This window comes from Enhydra lutris, unplaced genomic scaffold (genome assembly GCF_002288905.1).
Source record: "Enhydra lutris kenyoni isolate GAN:26980312 unplaced genomic scaffold, ASM228890v2 scaffoldscaffold68, whole genome shotgun sequence".
NCBI classification, from domain to species: domain Eukaryota; kingdom Metazoa; phylum Chordata; class Mammalia; order Carnivora; family Mustelidae; genus Enhydra; species Enhydra lutris.
Genome location: NW_019154152.1, coordinates 10,588,875 through 10,609,699, shown reverse-complemented (window position 1 = coordinate 10,609,699; position 20,825 = coordinate 10,588,875). Strand labels below are relative to the sequence as shown.

The following is a 20,825-nucleotide window of genomic DNA, read 5'->3' as shown; positions in this document are numbered from 1 at the left end:
AGTCTCTAATCCCTGCTCTGTTTAAGCTGAGGACCTCATCTTTGCAGGCTGAGAAGATAAAAAAGAAGAGAAACACACTCTTCGGCACCTTCCACGTGGCCCACAGCTCTTCTCTGGACGATGTGGATCACAAAATCCTGACTGCCAAGTGAGTAGCACCTGCTGCCTGGCTCTGGTGGCCTCCGCCCAGCCTCCGAGCTGGGGGAGGGCAAAGTTCCCACCCAGCTGTACTTCTTCTCTGGTCGAGGGGCAGCGCTGGTCTCCTGCCCTGGCCTTTACCTGGCTCCCACCTTGCCCTTCTGTGTCTGACTTAACTGTGGTTCTGACCTGCACCCCCACCCCCACCCCCACCCCGCTTGCTCCTCTGAGAGGACTCATTTCTGCTGGGGCCCCCAGGTGCCCATGGCTTCACTTGTCTCCCCATGCTCCAGGCAAGCTCTGAGCGAGGTGACAGCAGCACTGCGGGAGCGCCTGCACCGCTGGCAGCAGATTGAGATCCTCTGTGGCTTCCAGATTGTCAACAACCCCGGCATCCACTCCCTGGTGGCTGCTCTCAACATAGACCCCAGCTGGATGGGCAGCTCGCGCCCCAACCCCGCCCACTTCATCATGACGGATGACGTGGATGACATGGATGAGGAGATTGTGTCACCCTTGTCCATGCAGTGTAGGTGACCTCCTGGTCGTGGGGGAGGGAACGGGCCTCTGAGGCAGGGGCTGAGAACTGTTGGCTATAGGGCTGAACAGCTTCTGGGGCAGACACCGAGGGGGCACAGTCAGTGGTCAGTGCCGGGCCGTGGTTCCTACGCCCAGCTCACGTCGGCTGGCCCTCCATAGTGGTGCTCTTGGTGGGTTTCCCTCACTGTATGTTCTGTCTGCCCCTCGGGGGCCATGTGTTCAGTGTGTCTCCTTCACTCTGTGTTTTCCAAATCCCTTTATCCTCCTCTCTCTTCCCCATGTGCCTTCATAAAAACAGTCTCCTTTGGTGTTTCATAATACAAAAATGGTATTTATTTTTGCCTTCCGAGTACTTTTGTGTTTTCATTTTTATATTCTTTATTCTTAATTGCTAAAGGGGACGAATGGGATGATATCTTTTATCTCTCTGCCTTTTTGTGTGAGGCCCCATGAAGCAGCCATCCCTTAAAGAGACATAGCCCTAAATCCTCCAAGCCAGAAAGACGTTCTTGTCCCGGAGGGATCTCCTGCACAAGCATGTCTGGCTTTCCACCTGAGTTCTTGGACCTCCGCACCCTTTCCTGGGCCTTCCCTCTCCTCTTCTCCCCTCCAGTGGTGAGAGCTGAGTAGAGCAAAGTCAAAGAGATAACTCTGTGTGGGAAAACTTCTGCAAATGAGGGGCTGACCTCTGAGTGGCCCAGTTGAAATTTTCTTTGGACCAGGGGCGATTTTAAGGAAAAGCTGTGGTCCTGGGCCCATATACCATGGGGTTGGCTTAGGGACTCAGCCTCAGAAAGCCAGATTCTTTCATCAGGCTGGATTCCAGCTCCAGACAGGATTTGTTTGTAAATTTGTTCAGCAATAGGTTGCCTGTGGCCAGACTGTGTTGCCACAGCGATGTGATATCCTATCAGGGCTTTAGTCAAAGACCCAGCAAGGCTGGGATCACTGGCAGGCTGGTCTTGATCCTAAACACTGTTCCATGGAGTGGGAGGGAACTTCATTAGCTCTGAGTCATCCACTCCTTGTCCCTGGCCCTCCCCTGATCCCATTGAAGGGTGGGCTGAAGCCCTCTGTAAATTAGATTCTCTTCTCCTTTTGGCCTGGCTGTTGGACCCTAGATGCTGCCTGGCTGATGGGGCGTAGGTTCAGTGACCGCTCTCTCTGCTCAACATCCGGCGGCTCGGATGATCAGTCCCTCTGGAAATACCCGGGTTTGAGGAGCCCCTTTGGGGCCTTTGTTTTTCCGACTTTTGGGACTAACACAACACTCCTACCCTATGAGCCCCTTCCCCTGCCTGCCTCACTCCCCTGCCTGTTCCCTGTATTCCCTCAGCATTGCCCCTACTAACTGCTGGGAGAGGTTCGGGGGGGTGAGAAGGATCAGCCTGCTCAGCTGAGGACCAGAGGGAGAGCACACATGGTGTTGGAAGCCTTGGGCTTCTCTTTTCAGCTCAGCTAGACAGAAGTCCTAGTGGCCCTTCTTCCAGCTGGGCTGGGATGGAAAGAGAGAAGGAAAGATCCTTCTCCTCTTTTCTCTTTTTCATGTTTCTCTCTTTTCCTCTCTTTCCCCCTTTGCCTCTTCTCATTCCATGCTGCTTCTTCCTCTTCCTCCTCCCTTTCATGCCTTCAAAACCACCAGCCATAGAAGCCTTGTCTCCCTAGCCCTCCATCACCATGGAATCGTTTTCTCTCCCTTGTGGCCTCTCTGTGGCTTCTGGCACCCTTGTCACCTGGCTCTTTCTCCCATCTTTAGGGAGAAGTCAGGGTGGCCCATCTCTTAGGGTAAAGGAGAAAAAAACAAAGGTAGAAACTCTGCTTTCAGCTGGAGCTGGACGTGAGCCCAGGGGGGATGCTCTAGTACTTTCCCAAGTTACCCAGTGCCCACATATCCCGTTCACTGGGCATGGTGGCCGTCATCTGCCAAGAGCCTGATTTGTAGCATTGCTCCAAGATCTGGCTCTTTATTGCCTGCATGCTTATTAGAAGAAATTTGGAAAGTGGAAAGTGTAAATATGAGCATAAAAAAAGGGCACCCATAGCCCCACCCTATTTTAGCATCTTCTCTTACAGTCTTCTGAAGTCTGTGGAATTTTAAATGATTTTTATATGGTTGAGGTAATAATGGCCACTGCTATTTATTGAGTGCCATGAACTGTGCCAGATACTTTAAATGCACTTTCTTGAAGCCTCACAACAACACTGCAGGATTTTATAAATCAGGACCTAAAATCGGGAAGTAAGTTGCACAGAGTCATGGCTACAAGTGGAAAGGCCCCATTTCAGACTCTAGTCTTTTGTGTTCCATAGTTTGAGGTGTTTCTTTTATGTCTAATTTTGTATCCTTTTGTTTCCCCTGAGCATTTTAATAGGTATTTTTGTATGGTTTTCAAATCTTAAGCAGCATTTTTAATAGTTATAGTTTGTCAGCAGTCAGATATACCATCCTTTTCCCCTTGTTCCAACTTTATGTGTACTTTCATACGCTTATTAATTCATATGTGATGAGCGTGTTTATGTATAAATCCTTGTCCGCATTGAGAATTATTTCCTGAGGTTGGCTTTCTAGAAAGGCTGGTTCTTAGTGCTCTCCCGGACCTTGCCCCACACCCCTGTCCCAACCTGCCCTGCCTGTGTCCTCCCACTCACCCCCTGCCTCTCCTTTCTAGTCATGGTGGTCCTTGGTCTCCCTCCATTGTAGCTGCCACTAAAACTGCCCTGGGCACCTCATCGTTAATCTCCCCTTCCTTTCAGGACTCCCTGGTGGGAGGTCTTTGGGAGGCGGTGCCCCATTCTCCAGATGGGCACCGAGGGCCCAGAATGGCCCGCCGCAAGCATCTCTCTAGGGGCAAACCTGCTTGCCTGCCAGCCCAAAGGAGGCTGGCCCTTCCTCACCCCTTCCTTCCTCTCTTTGCAGCTCCCACCCTGCAGTGCAGTGTCCGGCAGCGCCTGACGGAGCCGCAGCATGGCCTGGGATCTCAGAGGTTGGTAGAGGGCGAGGCTGGCCACTTCTTGACAAGCCGGGTCTCTCTGCGGCGAATGCGCAGCCTTTCATCTGGACAGTCTTTCAGTTCTGAAGGCCACGGGACCAGCTCTCCATCTGCCTCTGCTTCTTCTTCCTGCTCCTCTTCCACCACCACCACCACCACCACCTCCTCCACCACCTCCATCACCACCGTCCATGTCCACCCTGTTTATTACCATCACAGCACTTCCTATTTCCTCCAGTTGGAGCCCCACCCTGACCCACCCCCTTCTGACAGCAGCGCTGTGATGCCTGGGCACTCAGAGAGCTTGGGGTATTGGCTGTCTCTCTTGTCTTTCTTTCCTCCCTCCCTTCCCTTTCTGCTGCCTTTACCTTGGCCTCTGCCTGCTGGCTGCTGCTTGCTCAGCTGTTGGGGGTGGGGGAGTGTGCTGTGGGGCATCTTCTCCTCATCCTGTCCTCTCCCGGCCCTGGGGCTCCTTCTTAATGTCAGCCTCACTTCCCACAACTTTGTGCTCTTCTCTGTGTGGGGTTTGCTGACTCTAAAAATGAGGACAGCGCCCCTCCCTCATGGTCCTCTCACACTTGGGCCTAAACTATACACCTTCATATCCGCTGTTTCAGGGGAGGCCTTGCTTCCTTTGCTCCTTTGATGGAACATTTTGAATACCCGTTCTGGGCCAGGCTCTGCAGGACATGGGGTTCATATGTGATAAGATACAATCCCAGCCATCCAGGAGAGGTACACAGATAATTAGGGAACAATTTGAGAAGTGCTACGGGGGTGTTGAGGAGGGAGTGACTAGCAGTGTGCAAAGGGTGGAATGTTTCATGGAAGAGATGACATTTGTGCCAACACCCTGTGTGCAGGAGAGGAAGAAAGTGTAGTCTAGGCAAAGGAAGCCTGACGTACAGAGGTGTGGAGGTGCAAGAGAATAGGATGTATTTGTGGTTAGGACCTTGGATGTGTGTTGGTGGGAAGGGGTGGCAGATGAGGCTAGGAGGAGGAAAGGCTCTGAGGGGGGCGGTTTGGGCCGTTACCCTTTAAGAGATGGAGGACTGCAAAAGGATTTCTAAAAGGAAGAGAATCAGATTTGCATTTTGGAGATAGGGGCCTGTATGAAGAAGAGAAGGGGAGAGTACAGAAACTGGAAAGTCACTGGGGTAGACCAGTAGGGGAGGTAGTGAGGTCTAGGGGTGTAAAGGAGAGGATTAATTTGGCAGGTGTCTGGGAGGGGTGGAGGAGAGGGAGGAACCTAGGAGGACACTCGGGTTTCTGGCTTGGGTGACTGAATGGATTTGGGACCCTTCATGGAATTAGGGAACTGAAGAGGTTCAGGGATTTGAGCAAGAAAAGTTTATAGGTGGGATGAGCTTAAAGTACTCACTTTCAGTTTTTTTTTTTTTTTTTTTTTAAGATTTTGTATATTTGAAAGAGAGAGCACAAGAGGGGGGGCGGGGGGGCGTGGTCAAAGGGAGAAGCAGGCTCCCCATTGAGCAAGGAGCCCAATTTGGGACTCGATCCTGGGACTCCAGGATCTTGACCTGAGCCAAAGTCAGTCGCTTAACCAACTGAGCCACCCAGGTGCCCCCGCTTTAATGTTCTGAAGGGTCAAGTAATTTTCCCTTCGTCCCACAGCTCATTTGGAACAGAACACAGTGTAGAACTTGACTTTCCAGTCTTGAACACTCTTTGGGTACTTCTGTGCTTCCCAGAGGTCTCAGTAAGTGAACTGTGGAAGAACTGATGAGAGGCTTTCTCCCATAGCCTGGTCTAGCAGGGGCTGGGCCTTTCCTCGCTAATACCTCAGGAGATAGTCTAGGGTCAGAGATGAGAGAGCCTTGACCTTGCTTGGAACAAGCTTAGGGGAGCCTTAGAAAGTCCCTCTCCTCTAGAGGGACCTTTCTTCTTGGAAGTTGTGGCCTGGCCCAGCCCTGGCCTTGGGGCTGCAGCCTGCTGACTGCCGTGGATTTGTGGATTTCTGGTCGTGCTTCACTCTGGGTGCCAGTCCGTCTTGCTCTGCTACTTCTGGATAGTTATCCTTGAGGGCGTTTCCTTTGTCTTTCACAAAGGGGCTGCCTTTCCTAGCACTTTCACCCAGCACAGTGGCTCATTTTCATTCTCATCCTCATTGCCATCCAGAAGCTTAGGCAGGGAGACTGCCCCTCCCCACAGAGGTGGAGAAGACTGGATTGGGGTTCAGGGCACTAGGGGATGCTGTGAATCCCGTGCTCCAAAGGCCCAAGCTGAGGGCAGTGGGGAGGGAGGGCAGGGAGGTACCTGCACCCACCTGGCCTGTTCACTACTTAATTTTCTTTTGCACCATGCACCAGAGGACCATCTCTAAAGACAAACAGGCTCTCTAGTAAGGTTAGTAGCTTGGTATGGAAGCCCAAGGCAGCCCAGCCTGTGGGGAGGGACACCCCTGGCCTGAGTGTCTCAAAGATTCAGGGAGGGAAAGTGAGCTTGCCTCAGCAGGCCTTTGACCTCCTGCATCTGCCGGAGCTTCCTCAGGCTCTTTTCTGGCTTTGGAAAGTCTCAGCTTTTAACTGATGACAAGGCACAGAGGGATGGGAATCATGGCCAAATGGGGCTGTGGGGTATGAGGAGTGAGGCTGGGAGGGCCCCAACCCACTGACCGCTCTCCCTTGGCATTAGAAAAGTAAGCTCCCGGGAGCCTCACCTCATCAGGATAGAGGGCCCCTTTTCCCAGTGTGGTTGCTCCCCAGAACTGTCTCAGCGCCTTGCTCTGTGGTCCATATGAATGTGGAAAAGGCAGGATATGGAGTGGATCATCTTGGAACTTAGGGAAATGAGGGCACATTTAGACAGAAGCGAGGACAGTATCAGATATATGAAACCAAATGTGAAACTGAACATGAATAAACAGTAGAGGATGTGGTTGAAACAGTATCTGTAGGGTGGAGCTGGAGCTGGGATTATTCTCTGCTGCTCCTTGTCTCCAGGAAGATACTGGCCCACAGGGTAGCTACTCAGTTAATTGCTTCTTACAGAGAAATAAACCTCAGGAGCTATGAGTCAACCTTATGCCTTTGCTTATTTTTGGGCCCTGGTGCCCTCCCTAATTTTTGACCCACAGCCTCCTCCTTTCCAGGTCCTATGGTGCTCTCCCCTCCCACTCCTGACTTTTCCCCTTTGCTTCCTGACTTGGGTGTTTGTTTCCCTTAGCCTTCTCCTCTGCCCCTACCATGGGTTCTCCTCTGGGAAAGTAGAGGGAGAGTTAAGAGACTGGCAGGGGACACCCGTATTTACCCTTTTGTCTGTAGGGGCAGGAGAGGAGGCATCTGGAATTGGTTCATGGGCCTTCTTAGGAATAGCCAGCCCCTTAGAGGGCCTCAGCTTTCTGGACTAACCTCTGTGTGTGCATGTCCAGTGTGCAGTGCTACGTCCCCATGATTCAGCCTTGCAAAGAAGTCTCTTAAGATTGGCCCATGTCTGGGTCTTCCAGCTTGACTGGCCCCATCATCTTCCTTCCCCCAAACTGTCTACATTTCCAAGTGATTTGCCAACATATCAGATCCTCCAAACAGCCTTGCAAGGTAATTGAATTGGTAATTTCTTCATTTGGCCAAAATTGAGGACCAAGCAAGGTTAGATGACTTGTCCTAGGTCACATGACAAGCCTCAAGCAGAGATGGAAATTATGACTTCTAGTGCCACTTAGAGACCAGCGTCCTGTCCTGTCTTTCTGCACCTGCCTACACTCTCCCTTTCACAGAGCTCCGAAAAAGACCCCCCTTTCCAACTGCCAGCAGACTTTGGTTTGAACTCTGAAACACTTTTCTGTTTCAGGACTCTTCCTGTCCCTGCCAGAAAGAGGCAGCAGCCTGGCCTTTTGGGGTGCATAAGGGATTATTTGCAAGGCTGTTCTAACCTTCTCCTTCCCAGCCTGGGTCAGGGCCACTTACTGCATGCGCCCTGTTCCTTGCTGCCCGGCCCAGTCTGGATGTGTCCCGGGGTGTGACAGGAGTCATTCAGGGAGGAAGGCATGGGGAATGGTGATTCAGGGTAATGTGTGGGTTCTGTGTTGGTTTAGGGTTGAGAAATCCAGCCCGCTATGGGAAGGCAGAGATTTTATTGAGGGGGGGATTCAAGCGTATGGTTGCACCAGTTTAGGGCCTGGCCACTCAGCAGGGTGGGGGCCCGTCATTAGAAAGCCCTTTGCCAGACAGATGATGGTGTAATGACTTTTGGTTTTGCTTCTTGTTTGTCTCTTCTTTATCACTTTTCTCCTTCTTTCTTTCTTTCTTTTTTTTTTTTTTTATCCTCTTGGCCTTTCTTATTTCTTTCTGTTCCTCCTTTTGCCTTTCTTTCTCCCTGGTTTTACCCTCCTCTCTCTGTCTCTTCCCCAACCTGTCCCCATTCCCTATTCCTGCCTATCTCTTGTCCTGTACTTATGGCATACTCAACTTTCTTCTGTTTTTCATCCTTCTCTCTTGCCTCCCTGCCTGTTCATCCTCTTTTCTCGCCCCTACCCCTATTTCTATATCCATTTCCCACCCCTCCTTGTCTTCTCATGCTGTTCCTCTCTCTTCTTCACCTTTCTTCCACTCCCCTCTCCTGTATGTATCCCTTTCTTCCTCTCTGCCTTGTCTTGCAGGGATTTGACCCTTTCCGATTCGGAGTCCTCCCTCCACACGAGTGACCGCCAGCGTGTGGCCCCCAAGCCTCCTCCGATGGTCCGTGCTGCAGATGAGGCCCTCGGTGCCATGACTTCCAATGGCAGCCACCGGCTGATTGAGGGGGTCCACCCCGGGTCTTTGGTGGAGAAACTGCCTGACAGCCCTGCCCTGGCCAAGAAGGCACTCCTGGCGCTGAACCATGGGCTGGACAAGGCCCACAGCCTGATGGAGCTGAGCCCCTCAGCCCCACCTGGTGGCTCTCCACCTTTGGATTCTTCCCGTTCTCACAGCTCCAGTTCCCCAGACCCAGACACGCCATCTCCAGTTGGGGACAGCCGAGCCCTGCAGGCTAGCCGAAATACACGCATTCCCCATCTAGCTGGCAAGAAGGCTGTGGCTGAGGAGGATAATGGCTCCATTGGCGAGGAGACAGATGCCAGCCCAGGCCGGAAGAAGTTTCCCCTCAAAATCTTTAAGAAGCCTCTTAAGAAGTAGGCAGGATGAGAGTGGCAGTGGTGGGACAATGTGTCCTTCCCTGGTCTTCTGCCCCCCTTCCTCCCCTTCCAAGATACCTGGCCCCTAGAGCGGGGCACGGGAGGCTGGCCCAGGGGCCTGGCCACTGTACATACCTGCCCCCCTCATCCTTGGGTCCTTCAACATTATTTATTAACTGACCACCATGGCCTGCCTGCCCTGCCTTTCTCCCAACCATGGGCTGCTGCTGCCACTCCCTCTCTACTTCAGTGCATGTCTTAGTTGCTGTCCCCTCAGCCCTCACCTCCACCTCTGGGGTCCAGCTTCTGTCTCTGCTGTCCCAGTTTTGAAGTTTGGTTTCTTGTTTCTGTTTCCCGCTTTCAGGCTCCTCCCTCCCACCACTCCCCAACTTCCCCTAGCAGCCTGGGGGTGGGGGGAGATAGGAGGAGTAACTTCCGACATCTGTGCCTCAGACATGTTCCACCCCGCCCACAATGGTTCTGTTTGCCTCAGACTGGGGCCTGGGGCCTAGGGCCTAATATTTGAGGTCTGTTCTTTGGGAGTGTGGTGGGCCAGAAGGAAACTTGGCCCGGAGCTTGCTTGAGCCTCTAGGGGTTTGTGGGGGAGTGGAACACATTCCTAGAGAACAAGCTACTAGAGAACTTTGAAGAGAGGCTAGGCTAGGGGGTAGGTTGGGAGAGACTCCTCTCTTAGTTGGGGGATGAGTAGAAGCCAGATGTGTGGGCCACAGGGCAGTCACCCTTTCTCTCTTCTCTCACCTACACCTGCCTCTTTCTTAGCCCTGCTCCCCCACACTGCAGGAGGGTTTGACTATAAGAGGTGCTGCCCAAATGCTCTCTAAGCATCAGTACTCCTGGAGCTCAGGACAAATGGCTTCCCTGGCCATGGGGGCCTTCACCATGATACAGGGCTCTAAGGGGACGCTGGAGCTGTTGGGCAGGATATTGTTGTATTTGAACCAAAAAATCATTTTTAAATTGAAAAAAGAAAATCTCCTGAATTTCCCAAGTGCCTGCACCACATACTCCCCTTGTCAGACCCCATTTTCATGTTACTGCATAGCTTGGGCCAGAGGCTCAAAAAGGACACAGCTGGTTTAGGGAAGGGGGTGGCTGAAGAAGATAGTGTAGCTGAAGGCAGCTGTGTGACCTCTTCCCCCACACCCTTCCCACCCTCTAGGCAACTCTCTCCCTTACCTGTTTTTGCTATGGCTGTAAAGGTATTTTCCTTTTGCCCCACTCTTTCCCATGCCTTTACTCTGGGATCCTATTTTGGGCCTGGGGTGCAGGCACCTGGGGCTGGTCTCAGGAGGGTGCTAGGCTGCAGACTGCCTTGTACCCCCTGGACACCCTCACATGGTTTTTCTGTGTTATTTCATAAGACTCTTTGAAGTCCAATAAAGCATGTAGGAGATTTTAACCTCTGCTGGCTTTGACTCTCATTGTATTCTTTGTGGCATTGGAGACAGGATGAAGAAGGGAATATTTCCCCTTGGACAGGGAAAACTGAAACTCTCATACACATACCCAGAAGGTCTCCAGAGAGGGCTGCCAGTTGGAATACCAGATGTCCCAGTTGAAATACAGGATGCCTGCCTGGTTAAACTTGAATTTCTGATAAAAACTTTTTGTGCAATCATGTCCCTGCAACATTTGGAACACATTATTTTTGTTTGCCGAATCTGACAACCCCATCTTTGGGCCATCCTTACCCTATCTATCCTATGGTCTTGCCTATCACCTCTGACTTTTAGAATTACTTCACAGGGAGCTTGGGGTACATCTAGAGGGTAGTGAGGAACCGATGAAAGTTCTTATAAAGGGATGCCACATGAGCTTTCATGATAATCAGTTTGTGTCGTCCAGATCACAAGCTTCTACATCACTCTTGTGTATTACGTCTCTTACCTATTCTCACTCCCCTCATTCAATCACCAAGCACTGTCCATTCCGCCTCCACTGTTTCTGCCACCACCCACTGGACAATTATAAAAGCAAATGGGCCATGGCTCTGCCCTGGTCTGCTCAAAACTCCTCCAGAGCTCCCACTCCATCAGGAAAAAATCAAACACGGGCTCGCAGGACTTTCTTCCAAGGACTGAGTGCCAGATTTCCTCCGATGTAGGAGCGTGGGGCTCCTGGCTGCCTCCAGCTATGGATCACAGGCTGCAGCTCACATCGGATAGCAGTCGGGTTATTATATTCTAACAGTCGTCAAGGCAAGAAAGGGTTTTGAATGGTTGGGTTTTTATTTCAAAAATACCTGAACCATCTTGACTAAGGCCGGGGCGCGCCAAGGAGAGGGGCGGGACCAGCCTTGGCGGGCTGTGCGCGCCGCGCGGGGTTCCGGCCCAGAGTCGGCTTTGCCCACCATCAACATGGCGGCAGGAGAACCGCCTTCTCGCCGGGCTTGCCCACACCCAATGTGGCCATGGAAAAGGCGCAGTTTCCAGGGCCCTGCCCATACTCAACATGGCGGCTATCGGGTGAGGCCCGTTTGGGGCTGCGCTGGCCCTGCCCACGAACCGGGACGCTGGCAGCGTCGAGTAGGCGTCATTCGAGCTCCGTCGCGCCGATTTTGCGTCTCGGGTGGCGGGAGCGGGAAGGGGATTCGGATTGTCGCGCCTCCGCTCCGTGGAGGAAAGTGTTCTCTGGCTCCCAAATCCAGTCCTTGCACCTGAGCGCCCCCAGGAACCCGACCCTTCGCACTCTACCACCTTCTCGATCCCGCCGGCGCCTCCGAATTGCAGCCCCGTCTCGAATCCTTCAGCGCCTCAGCCGCTAGCCGTGATGCATGTGATCAAGCGAGGTGAGAGGCCGGGGAGGGGGCAGCAGGTTAGTGGGGAGCAGGTAAAGGGGTCGCGGGCTGCTAACGCCCTTCCAATTGGCAACGCCCGCCCACCTCTACCGCTTCCCGCCCGGCCCGCCGCGGCTTCCCGCCCTGTCAAGCCCGCTGGGCCTCTGGCTTGCGTCAGTCTGTCCCTCCCGTCCCCCTACATTCGCCCCACCGCTGGTCTTCAGCGTGAGCCCCCTCTGCTTTGTCATCCTGCCGCCTTTCAAAAGAGTACTACCTCCCTTTATCGAGTAGTTACTATGTGCACCGAGCATTCTCGGGGCAGTATTTATTAGTTCCGCTTCTCGGGTAAAGAATCTGAAGTGCAGAGAGGGGTGACTGACGCAAGGCCACCCTTGATGGTGAGGCCGGGTTTCGAACCCAAGGCTAACGTCGGAGTGTACTGGAAAACCCTGGGGCTGGTGACCTGTCCTAGGGAGTGGGAGGAGCCAGAAGGAAGGGACTTTGCCTTCAGTTTCCTGATCTCTTTTGTGGGGATGTGGGGTGAAAAAGAACAGATCTTAGCCACAGACATGCCTGGAACTTGCCCTTTGTGGGAGGTGTTTGGCCAAGTTTGGGACTGGGACTACTGATACCGAATCGGAGTAGGGAGGCCAGGACAACTTCCGACAGGATGGGGACTGACTGGGAAGAGCCAGGGACTTGGGTTCTTCCCCAGCAGTTATTTCCCGTTAGACTTGCCGTGTTCCTCCTTTGTGCCAGATCTTTGCTTGTCAGTGTGAAATTATAAGAGGAGACAGCCCCTGCCTTGGCAAAAGGTTTAATCAGATTGGAAAAACAAGAGCAAAACGTACGTCTAGCAGAGAACTGTAAGTAGGTAGGAACAAAGTTTGACTTGAATCTGCTTGCCTCTGTTAAAACAATAAAATTATTTCAGAATTGTAGGCACTTACTACTGGTTGACTGACTGGTGGTTTCCTCCACTAGCCCGTGAGCCGTTTGAAGATGCAGACTTTATGCCCACACTTAGCACCGGACTTGCCACGAACAGGAATTCAAAGAGTGAATGAGAAAAATTATTTAAAAATACAGGATTTAATGGATTCTCTGGGTAGGCAGGTGGTTGATTTGGTTTTGTCCAGGGAGTTTAATAAAAGCCAAGAGATAGAGAAGTGGACAGTGATGGCCCTTCTTCCAGTTTTTAGTATCTTGAGAACATCATTCTCTGAATTTCCCTGTCCTCCATTTAGCTGATGAGACCAAAAGACCAGAATACACGGTTCACTTTTATTGGTCCGTTCCTGTGAATGAAAGAAACATCTAGTTTTTTTAGAGCTTTAGAAAAAGGTATGGAAGGATGAAGATTTCCTTTTGATAAGTCTGTAACAAATATGAATTGAAAACTTGTGAACTTAAATTACTGGAGTAGGTAACACCCCTGTGTTGTGTTTTTAACCTTTGAGTCTACTTTGAAATACTGTAGTTTAAAAAGTACTACCTACAGCAAGCTCTAAAAGGTGGGGCTTATTTTGTTTCTTATTCCTTCAGAGAACATAATTTGATCCAGATGATTCTCAGCTAGATTGTGCTAGTGTAGCATTCAGCAGAGCTTGTTAATTTACACAGTTATACTTGAGTTTATTTTATTTTTGAAAAAAATTTTTAAAGATTTTATTTACGTATTTCAGGCAGAGTGTGAGAGAGCATGAGGGGGGTGGTTGTTGGGTGGGGCAGAGGGAGAGGGAGAAGCATACTGTTTGCTGAGCAGGGAGTCTGGAGTGGAGCTCTGTCCCAGGATCCTGGATCATGACCTGAGCCAAAGGCAGATGCTTAACTGACTGAACCACCCAGGTGCCCCTTATTTTTTATTTTTAACATGCTCGGGGTTTTTCTTTTTCTTATTTTTGGCATGCCAATGAATAGACTAGCTTCTGTCATTTTTGTTAATTTTAATGTAATTATCCAGGAGGGCAGCTGCCAGTCAACCTAACTTGTGTAGTAGTCCTCTTCCACTTATTCAGGGTTTTGCTTTCCACGGTTCCAGTTACTCCAACAACTGTGTTCTGGAAGCAGATGATCCTCTCGAGTATTGTCAGATCAGTAGTAGCCTAAGTGTACATCAGAGGGCCTACATCTTTCACCTCACTTCATGTCATCACAGAGGCAGTTTATCATCTCACATCATTACAAGAAGGGTGAATACAGTACACAAGACAGTTTGAGAGAAAGACCACATTCACATAACTTTCATTATAGTATACAGTTATAATAGTTCTATTTTATTACTGGTTTTTGTTGTTTATCTCTCTCTTTTTTAAAAGATTTTATTTGTTTATTTGACAGAAATCACAAGTAGGCAGAGAGGCAGGCAGAGAGAGGAGGAAGAAGGCTCCCTGCTGAGCAGAGACCCCCCCCCCCATGTGGGGCCTGATCCCAGAACCCTGGGATCATGACCTGAGCCAAAGGCAGAAGCTTTAACCCACTGAGCCACCCAGGTGCCTCTATTGTTTATCTCTTAATGTGCCTAATTTATAAATTAAACTTTATCATAGGTATGTATGAACAGGAAAAAACAGTATATATAGGGTTTGGTACTTTTCTGTGATTTCAGGCACACATTCTCTGATTTCAGTCTTGGAATGTATCCCCTGCTGCTAAGGGAGTACTACTGTACTTACTGAATGTGCTTATATCTTGCTAAGGATTCTGAGGGAAATAATAGAGGAAGAAAGCAGCTTCATCTTCAGAGATCTTAAGATTGTTAGGGACATAGGAATAATCCATATGAAAATTGTTAGATAACAGAAGGAAATAGTAGATGAGTTTTTCTCTTGCTATTTTCAGATATTTTTCCTAATGGGAGAGTATTATTGTATTGCTCAAGGAGATTAAGGTTAAAGAATTAAAGTTGAGAATCATTGCAATAAAGGCAGTGTAGCTGAGTTGTAAAGTGTGCTTTGGAATATAGTATATGGTTTTCAAAACTTTGGGTTGCAATCTACAGTAAGAATTACATTTTACGTCATGACTGAGAACACACTAGTGTATGTGTGTGTGTGTGCGTACCAGTTTTCATAAAATGAAATTAACATTTCCAAATAATTCCTTTTGAAGCACCCATGTGTACTCTGGTAATCTCTCTTCTAAATCTGTTCTCTAGCCCTTCCTCTCTTTTCCCCTTATTCCCTCCCTACTTCTTCCTAATCACCTCTACAGCCCACTGTATTATCTTACAAATCTGTGTGGATGTTCTGCTGGCACTGAGAAACAGCGGTGAGGAGGTAGACCTGCATCCTGTTTTCAAGGATCTTAATAATCAATTGCAAAAGATAGACACATCAGAAAACTTAATATAATAAAATACGATAAATACCCTGGTAGGTAAAGTAAAGGCTATAGGAGCCCATTCATTCAGTTATTCAGAAAGTGTTTTTTTAGTATTACTTTGTGCCAGGAATTGTTTTAGGTACTGGAGATTACAGCCATGAACAAAACAAGCTAAATCCCTTTTCTTATGGAGTTTACATTCTTGTTTGGGTGAGAGTGGTAAGTATACATAAGAAACAAGCAAACATAGGAATCAGTTAATTTTCAGATAGTGATTAGGGAGATCATGACAAGTAAACCCATAATAGAGGTGATGGAGAAGGTAATCTTGAATTAGATAGTTAGGGAAAGCTCTCAGGAGCTGGCATTTGCCCTGAGCTCTGAGTAATATTAGGAGCCAGCTATGTGAGATCTGCGGGCTGAGCCTTCCAGGTAGAAGGGATTGAAAGTTCATACCTTGTAGAAGAGGCACATCTTTGGTCTTACGGTATTAGCAGTCCTGCTGAAGAGAGAATTAGAGAAGATAGTTTATTTTATTTTATTTTTAAAAAGGTTTTATTTATTTATTTATTTATTTGAGAGAGAATGAGAGAGAGCGCATGAGAAGGGGGAGGGTCAGAGGGAAAAGCAGACTCTCCCCTGAGCAGGAAGCCCAATGCAGAACTCGTCCTGGGACTCCAGAATCATGACCCGAGCTAAAGGTAGCCACCCAACCAACTGAGCCACCCAGGTGCCCCGGAGAAGACAGTTCATAATCAGGAGGAAATCAGACAATTAGTATTCTAGAAGATTTCAGAAGAGGAAGAGGTCAGTGTGAGTAAGTGTTCGGGGCAGGTCTCGTGGATGTAGTGAGAGTTGAAGATTAAGTGGGAGTTAGATGTATGGAAAGGTGGGAAGAGGGACTTGTAGGCAGAGCAACGTACAAGTATTGATTGTGGGTGTGGGACTGGGAGGCCCTGTTGGGACTTAATGATGTTTCACAGGGAACAGGTGAAGAGGTGATAGGGGGCCAAATTAAGGAAGACTTTGCTTGAGAGAAGAGGATAATGTAGGCAGTGAGAAGGATTAATGATGTGATAAAGTCAGCATCTGGGGGTTGCAAAGTTGACTAAGTGGAATGATAGGCTAGAGAATGGTCCTTTGGACCATTAGTCTGCCTCCCCCTTCCAGTGTGAGTTAATACAATTGCTATTGTACTTTTTGTCAGTTCCCTGGTTAACTTGGCAGCTACAGAAATCTGTTTGCTAATATTGCCTTGTGGTCACTTGTCTGCTTACTTAGCTAGCTGGTAGAGCACTGACAGCCTAGTCCTAGTGAGGGCCAGTAGATTTACTCTGTTGCAGAGTTAAACCCTGCATATGTCAGTCTGGTCAGAATAGGAGATCACAGTGGTGATCAGAAAGAGAAGGGCTGTCTTTCAGTGCACAAGAGCCCGAGGTGTTTTATTTCATGATAGTTTTGTTGATGACAGGTTAGTAGTGCTTCCTGTTGATTTATTCTTCAGCCAGCCACTGAGCTAAGTTTCAACATACAGACGTGAATGAGAAGGCCAAGTGTAAACATATATTTAACATGTTGTCCTTTAGTTACTAGTTAAAAAGGATGGGAGGGGCAAAGAGATAAATTAACATTTATTGATTGTCTCTTGTGTATCACAGATAACTGTGATCAGTGTTTTCCCAATAAGAGCAGCTTTTTTTTTTAAGATTTTAATTATTTATTTAACAGAGATCACAAGTAGGCAGAGGCAGGCAGAGAGAGGGGGGAAGCAGGCTCCCTGCCGAGCAGAGAGCCCCCTGCGGGGCTCAATCCCAGGACCCTGAGATCATGACCTGAGCCGAAGGCAGAAGCTTTAACCCACGGAACCACCCAGGTGCCCCAGGATCCTGATATCTTGGCCCCATCTTGTCCCACCTCAGTCTTTGTGCTCACTGGGGAGTCTGCTTGGGATTTTCTCTCTCTGCCCCTCCCCCCAACTCATGCTCTATCTATCTAAAATAAAATAAAATAAAATAAGATCTTAAAAAGTCGAAGAACTTCTTTACATGGTGTGAAGTACATTCAAAATCGTTAGTTATCTTAGAAGGGTATGTAAGCCAAATTTATCGTGAAGGTGTTAGAATGGAAACAGCCTTTATTTTTTATTTATTTATTTTTTAAAAGATTTTATTTATATTTGAGAGAGTGAGCGAGAGAACAGAAGAGAGAGAGCACAAGTTGGGGGAGGGGCAGAGGGAGAAGCAGACTCCCCACTAAGCAGGGACCCCGATGCGGGATTCGATCCCAGAACCCTGGGATCATGACCTAAGCAGAAGGCAGGCACTTAACCGACTTAGCTACCCAGGCATCCCTGGAGACAGGTTTTAAATCATTTAACATTTTGTAAATATTTGAGTTCCTGCTATGGGCTAGCCCTTGGTCCTTGGTCTGGGTGCTGGGGAATATATTGGTAAATAAAATACCAAAAACTCTTTTTCCTTCTGGAAGCTATATTCTCGTGGATGAGTGGGGAGATTCACACAGTAAACAAATACATAAGTAAAATATATAGTGTGTCAGATGATACTAAGTGTTATAGAGAAAAATAAAGAATAGAAGGAGAATGGGGATAAGAAGAGCACAGCTGTGTTTGGGGAATTGCAGTTTAAAATAGGGTGATCAGGGGAGCCTCACTGAGAAGATGACATTGACCAACGACCTAAAAAATTATAGATAGTCAGGAGGCCAGGGTTGCCAGGGTAGAGGAAGCGAGGAACGGTGGGAAAGCAAAAGTTGAAGTTGGGGAAGGGGCACACAGGACAGGTTGTGTAGGATTCTATGGACTGTTAGAATGATTTTGACTTTAATTCTGAAGGAGATGATAAACCACTGTTAAGGACTTTTGAAGGGGATAATGACATGATTTTGACTTAAGTTTTAAAGAATAATTCTGGCTGCTGGGTGGGACAAAGGGAGAAACATCATTTAGGAAGTTATTGTGAGAATCCAGCTGATTTATATATAATGTAAGGGAAGAAGGGAAGACTTTGTGTATAGAATCGCTACTTTTTGAAGATAAAAAAATAATTTCTTGGGGCGCTTGGATGGCTCAGTGGGTTAAGCTTCTGCCTTCGGCTTGGGTTGTGATCTCGGGGTCCTGGGCTCGAGCCCCACGTCGTCGGGCTCTCTGCTCAGCGGGGAGCCTGCTTCTTCCTCTCACTCTGCCTGCCTCTCTGCTTACTTATGATCTCTGTCTGTCAAATAAATAATATCTTAAAAAAAATAATTTCTTGATGACTGTTGGGATCTGAATCTTTTATCTGTGAAATAGCATCTCATGTTTGTCAATTTTTAAAGTTCATGTGTTGATTACCTCTGATTCTTTGATGTTGCTGTCTTAATGAGTGCTAATATGAATTGCATGGTTTGATTCTTCAGATGGCCGCCAAGAGCGGGTTATGTTCGACAAAATTACATCTCGAATCCAGAAGCTATGTTATGGACTTAATATGGATTTTGTTGATCCTGTAAGTAAATATGGTTTATATTTAAACCTTGCTTCCTATGATTCTTTCTACTAGTCCCTTATCTCTTACCATTTACTTGATAAATATTTTGGTTTGGTATTTTTGTTACGGCCTTGGATAAAAATATGAATTCATTGCTGAAAACTTATCTTCTAAAATAAAACAAAATAAAACTTAGTTTCTAACTTTTGGTCCTGTGAGTTCTTTTCAGAGAATTATCAGAGTGAACAAAGAGGAAAACTTAACATTAACATATCATATTAGAGACTTCCTTGGGTGATTTGTTTTATTCATAAGTGGAAAAGCCTATAGAAAAGCTTGTTTTGGAGTTGTGGTCATTTGTATAGGAACTAGTTTGAAATTTGCTTTTTTTTTTTTTAAATAATGTATCTAATCTTTTTTTTTTTTTTTTTTTAAGATTTTTACTTTTTTATTTGACAGAGAGAGACAGCGAGAGAGGGAACAGAAGCAGGGGGAATGGGAAAGGGAGAAGCAGGCTTCCTGCTGAGCAGAGAGCCCAATGCCGGTCTTGATCCCAGGACCCTGGGATCATGACCTGAGCTGAAGGCAGCCGCCCAACGACTGAGCCACCCAGGCACCCTGAAATTTGCTTTTTTGTTATTTATGTAGAAATATATTTAAGTAATAGAAAGTAGATTTATGGACAACATTTAAATTAAAGAGAATGCTTCATAAGCAAGTTATTCTGTTTTTCTCATTATTTTTTATAACTCCCTTACTCTAGACCCTCATCATCTCTAATCTGGACTGCTGTGGCCTCTAAAGTGTCTTCCTCTAATCTTGCCCTGTTCAGGTGAATCTTACACATTGTTTCCAAAATGATCTTTGAAATGGAGTCTCTAAGAACCCTTTTTCCAAAGCCATCTGTATTGCCCCAGCCTTATTTAGGTATTTTATCTGTATTGCTGTGGCATTAATGCTGGCCTCCTAGCATTAATCACATGATATGGAAATTAATTATATGTCTCTGTCCTCACCTAGAATCAAGGGTGGGCTCTATCTTATTCTTATGATCTGCAATGCTTGCCAAATATGTAATTAGACACTTGATAAATATTGAATTGACCAAAATGTTCAAAAGAAAATAATTTTAAATGACTTTAAAATAAAGTTCTTGTCATAAATTCTCTTTTATATTTGGGACTATAATATTATAAATAAATTATAAATAAATATTTAGAAATATAAATAAAATATATTTTATATTTAGGAATTCTAAACAATAATTAGAATAGTAGAATGTTAGAGTTGTAATGTGTCTGAGAGATCATCCTGATTCATCTTCCTGTTTTAGAAATAAGAAAGGTTCAAAGAGAGGGGGAGTGACATACAAGTGACTTGTTATTTTATCCTGAGTTCTGATTACTTGCCATGTAGCACCAGAAACTATTCAGAAGACTTCACTACTCTTTTAATAGATGTAACTTACCTCTTGGATCTGAGAAGAAAGTGATCAGGAGCTTGGTATTATGTATAATAAAGTAGAATGGATTATAAACTAGTACTACACACACACACACACACACACACACAGACTTTTTTGAAGGGGACATACATTGGTCACCTGGGAAGTGCATCAATTTTCTGTTGAATTAAGGTGTCTTAAAGATTCAGTAAACGACCAAGAATTTGTTTTTCTTAAAAATGTATGGTGATAACTTGTGCTTTGTGTTTTAAAAAGGAGAACCTCTTACAGTATGGTCTTGAAAACAGTGAATGCAGTGAGGTTGAATAGGATGTAGAGCAGGGGTCATAGAAATGTGGGCAAGTCCCAGTATCCTGAGCCTCAGTTTCTCACATAAAGAGGTGATAGTAATAATTAATAATACCCGTCTTACTTGGTGCGGTGGAATGTCAGAGAAGATGATGAAAATCGAGCTACTTTGTAATTTGTGAGGTGCTAAGAAAAGAGTAGTCACTAACTGATTTACACCTTCATTTCCTTTAATTGGAATGATTAAAGTTTGATTCATTTGCTTTCTCATATTTGTCCTTAAGTAGGATTGGGGGAAAATAGGTAAGTATGTAGCTCGAACCCCGACCACAGATGGACAATTTGAATGAAGGATGAGGAGATACTTATAAAATCACTGGTTTGTTTTCAGCTGTTTTCTGGTGAGACCATTACTCTTTCTAAAAGCTGTCGTTGGGTTTTCTGTTTGTTTGGTGCTGCCTCTTCATTGCAAATGTAGTGTGCCTTTTCTTATGGCTTTGTTGGTTTGTGAGTTCTCATTACTAAGTTTCCCATAGTCCAGCATTCTGAAAGATAATTTTTGAGAAAAGGAAAAAAAAATTTTTTTTTTTTTTTCATAATAAATTTGATTGTTTTCTTCATTGCTCTTTTAAGGAGGCTAATGGTTCTTGGGGAAGCTCAAGTA

General features: G+C 47.0%; 2 protein-coding genes across 4 annotated transcripts in view; both read left to right on the top strand.

Moving 5' to 3' along the window:
• The window catches only part of LOC111159392 (stromal interaction molecule 1), a 188,181-nt gene extending 177,958 nt beyond the window's left edge, over positions 1-10,223 (top strand). The window contains exons 9-13 of one of the 3 annotated variants that reach the window (XM_022521814.1): positions 48-148; positions 432-667; positions 3,596-3,662; positions 5,996-6,032; positions 8,284-8,394. In XM_022521814.1, the coding sequence (XP_022377522.1) occupies positions 48-148; positions 432-667; positions 3,596-3,662; positions 5,996-6,032; positions 8,284-8,328 (486 nt within the window). In that variant the 3' untranslated portion in view covers positions 8,329-8,394. Of the gene's footprint in view, positions 1-47; positions 149-431; positions 668-3,595; positions 3,978-5,995; positions 6,033-8,283 lie in introns of all 3 variants that reach the window. The other 2 variants (XM_022521813.1, XM_022521811.1) reach the window with 2 other exon arrangements.
• Positions 10,224-11,120: 897 nt separating this feature from the next.
• LOC111159434 (ribonucleotide reductase catalytic subunit M1) overlaps positions 11,121-20,825 on the top strand; it is a 36,466-nt gene continuing 26,761 nt past the window's right edge. Inside the window, exons 1-2 of the mRNA XM_022521898.1 lie at positions 11,121-11,608; positions 18,338-18,426. Of these exons, the coding sequence (XP_022377606.1) occupies positions 11,590-11,608; positions 18,338-18,426 (108 nt within the window). The 5' untranslated portion in view covers positions 11,121-11,589. The remainder of the gene's footprint in view (positions 11,609-18,337; positions 18,427-20,825) is intronic.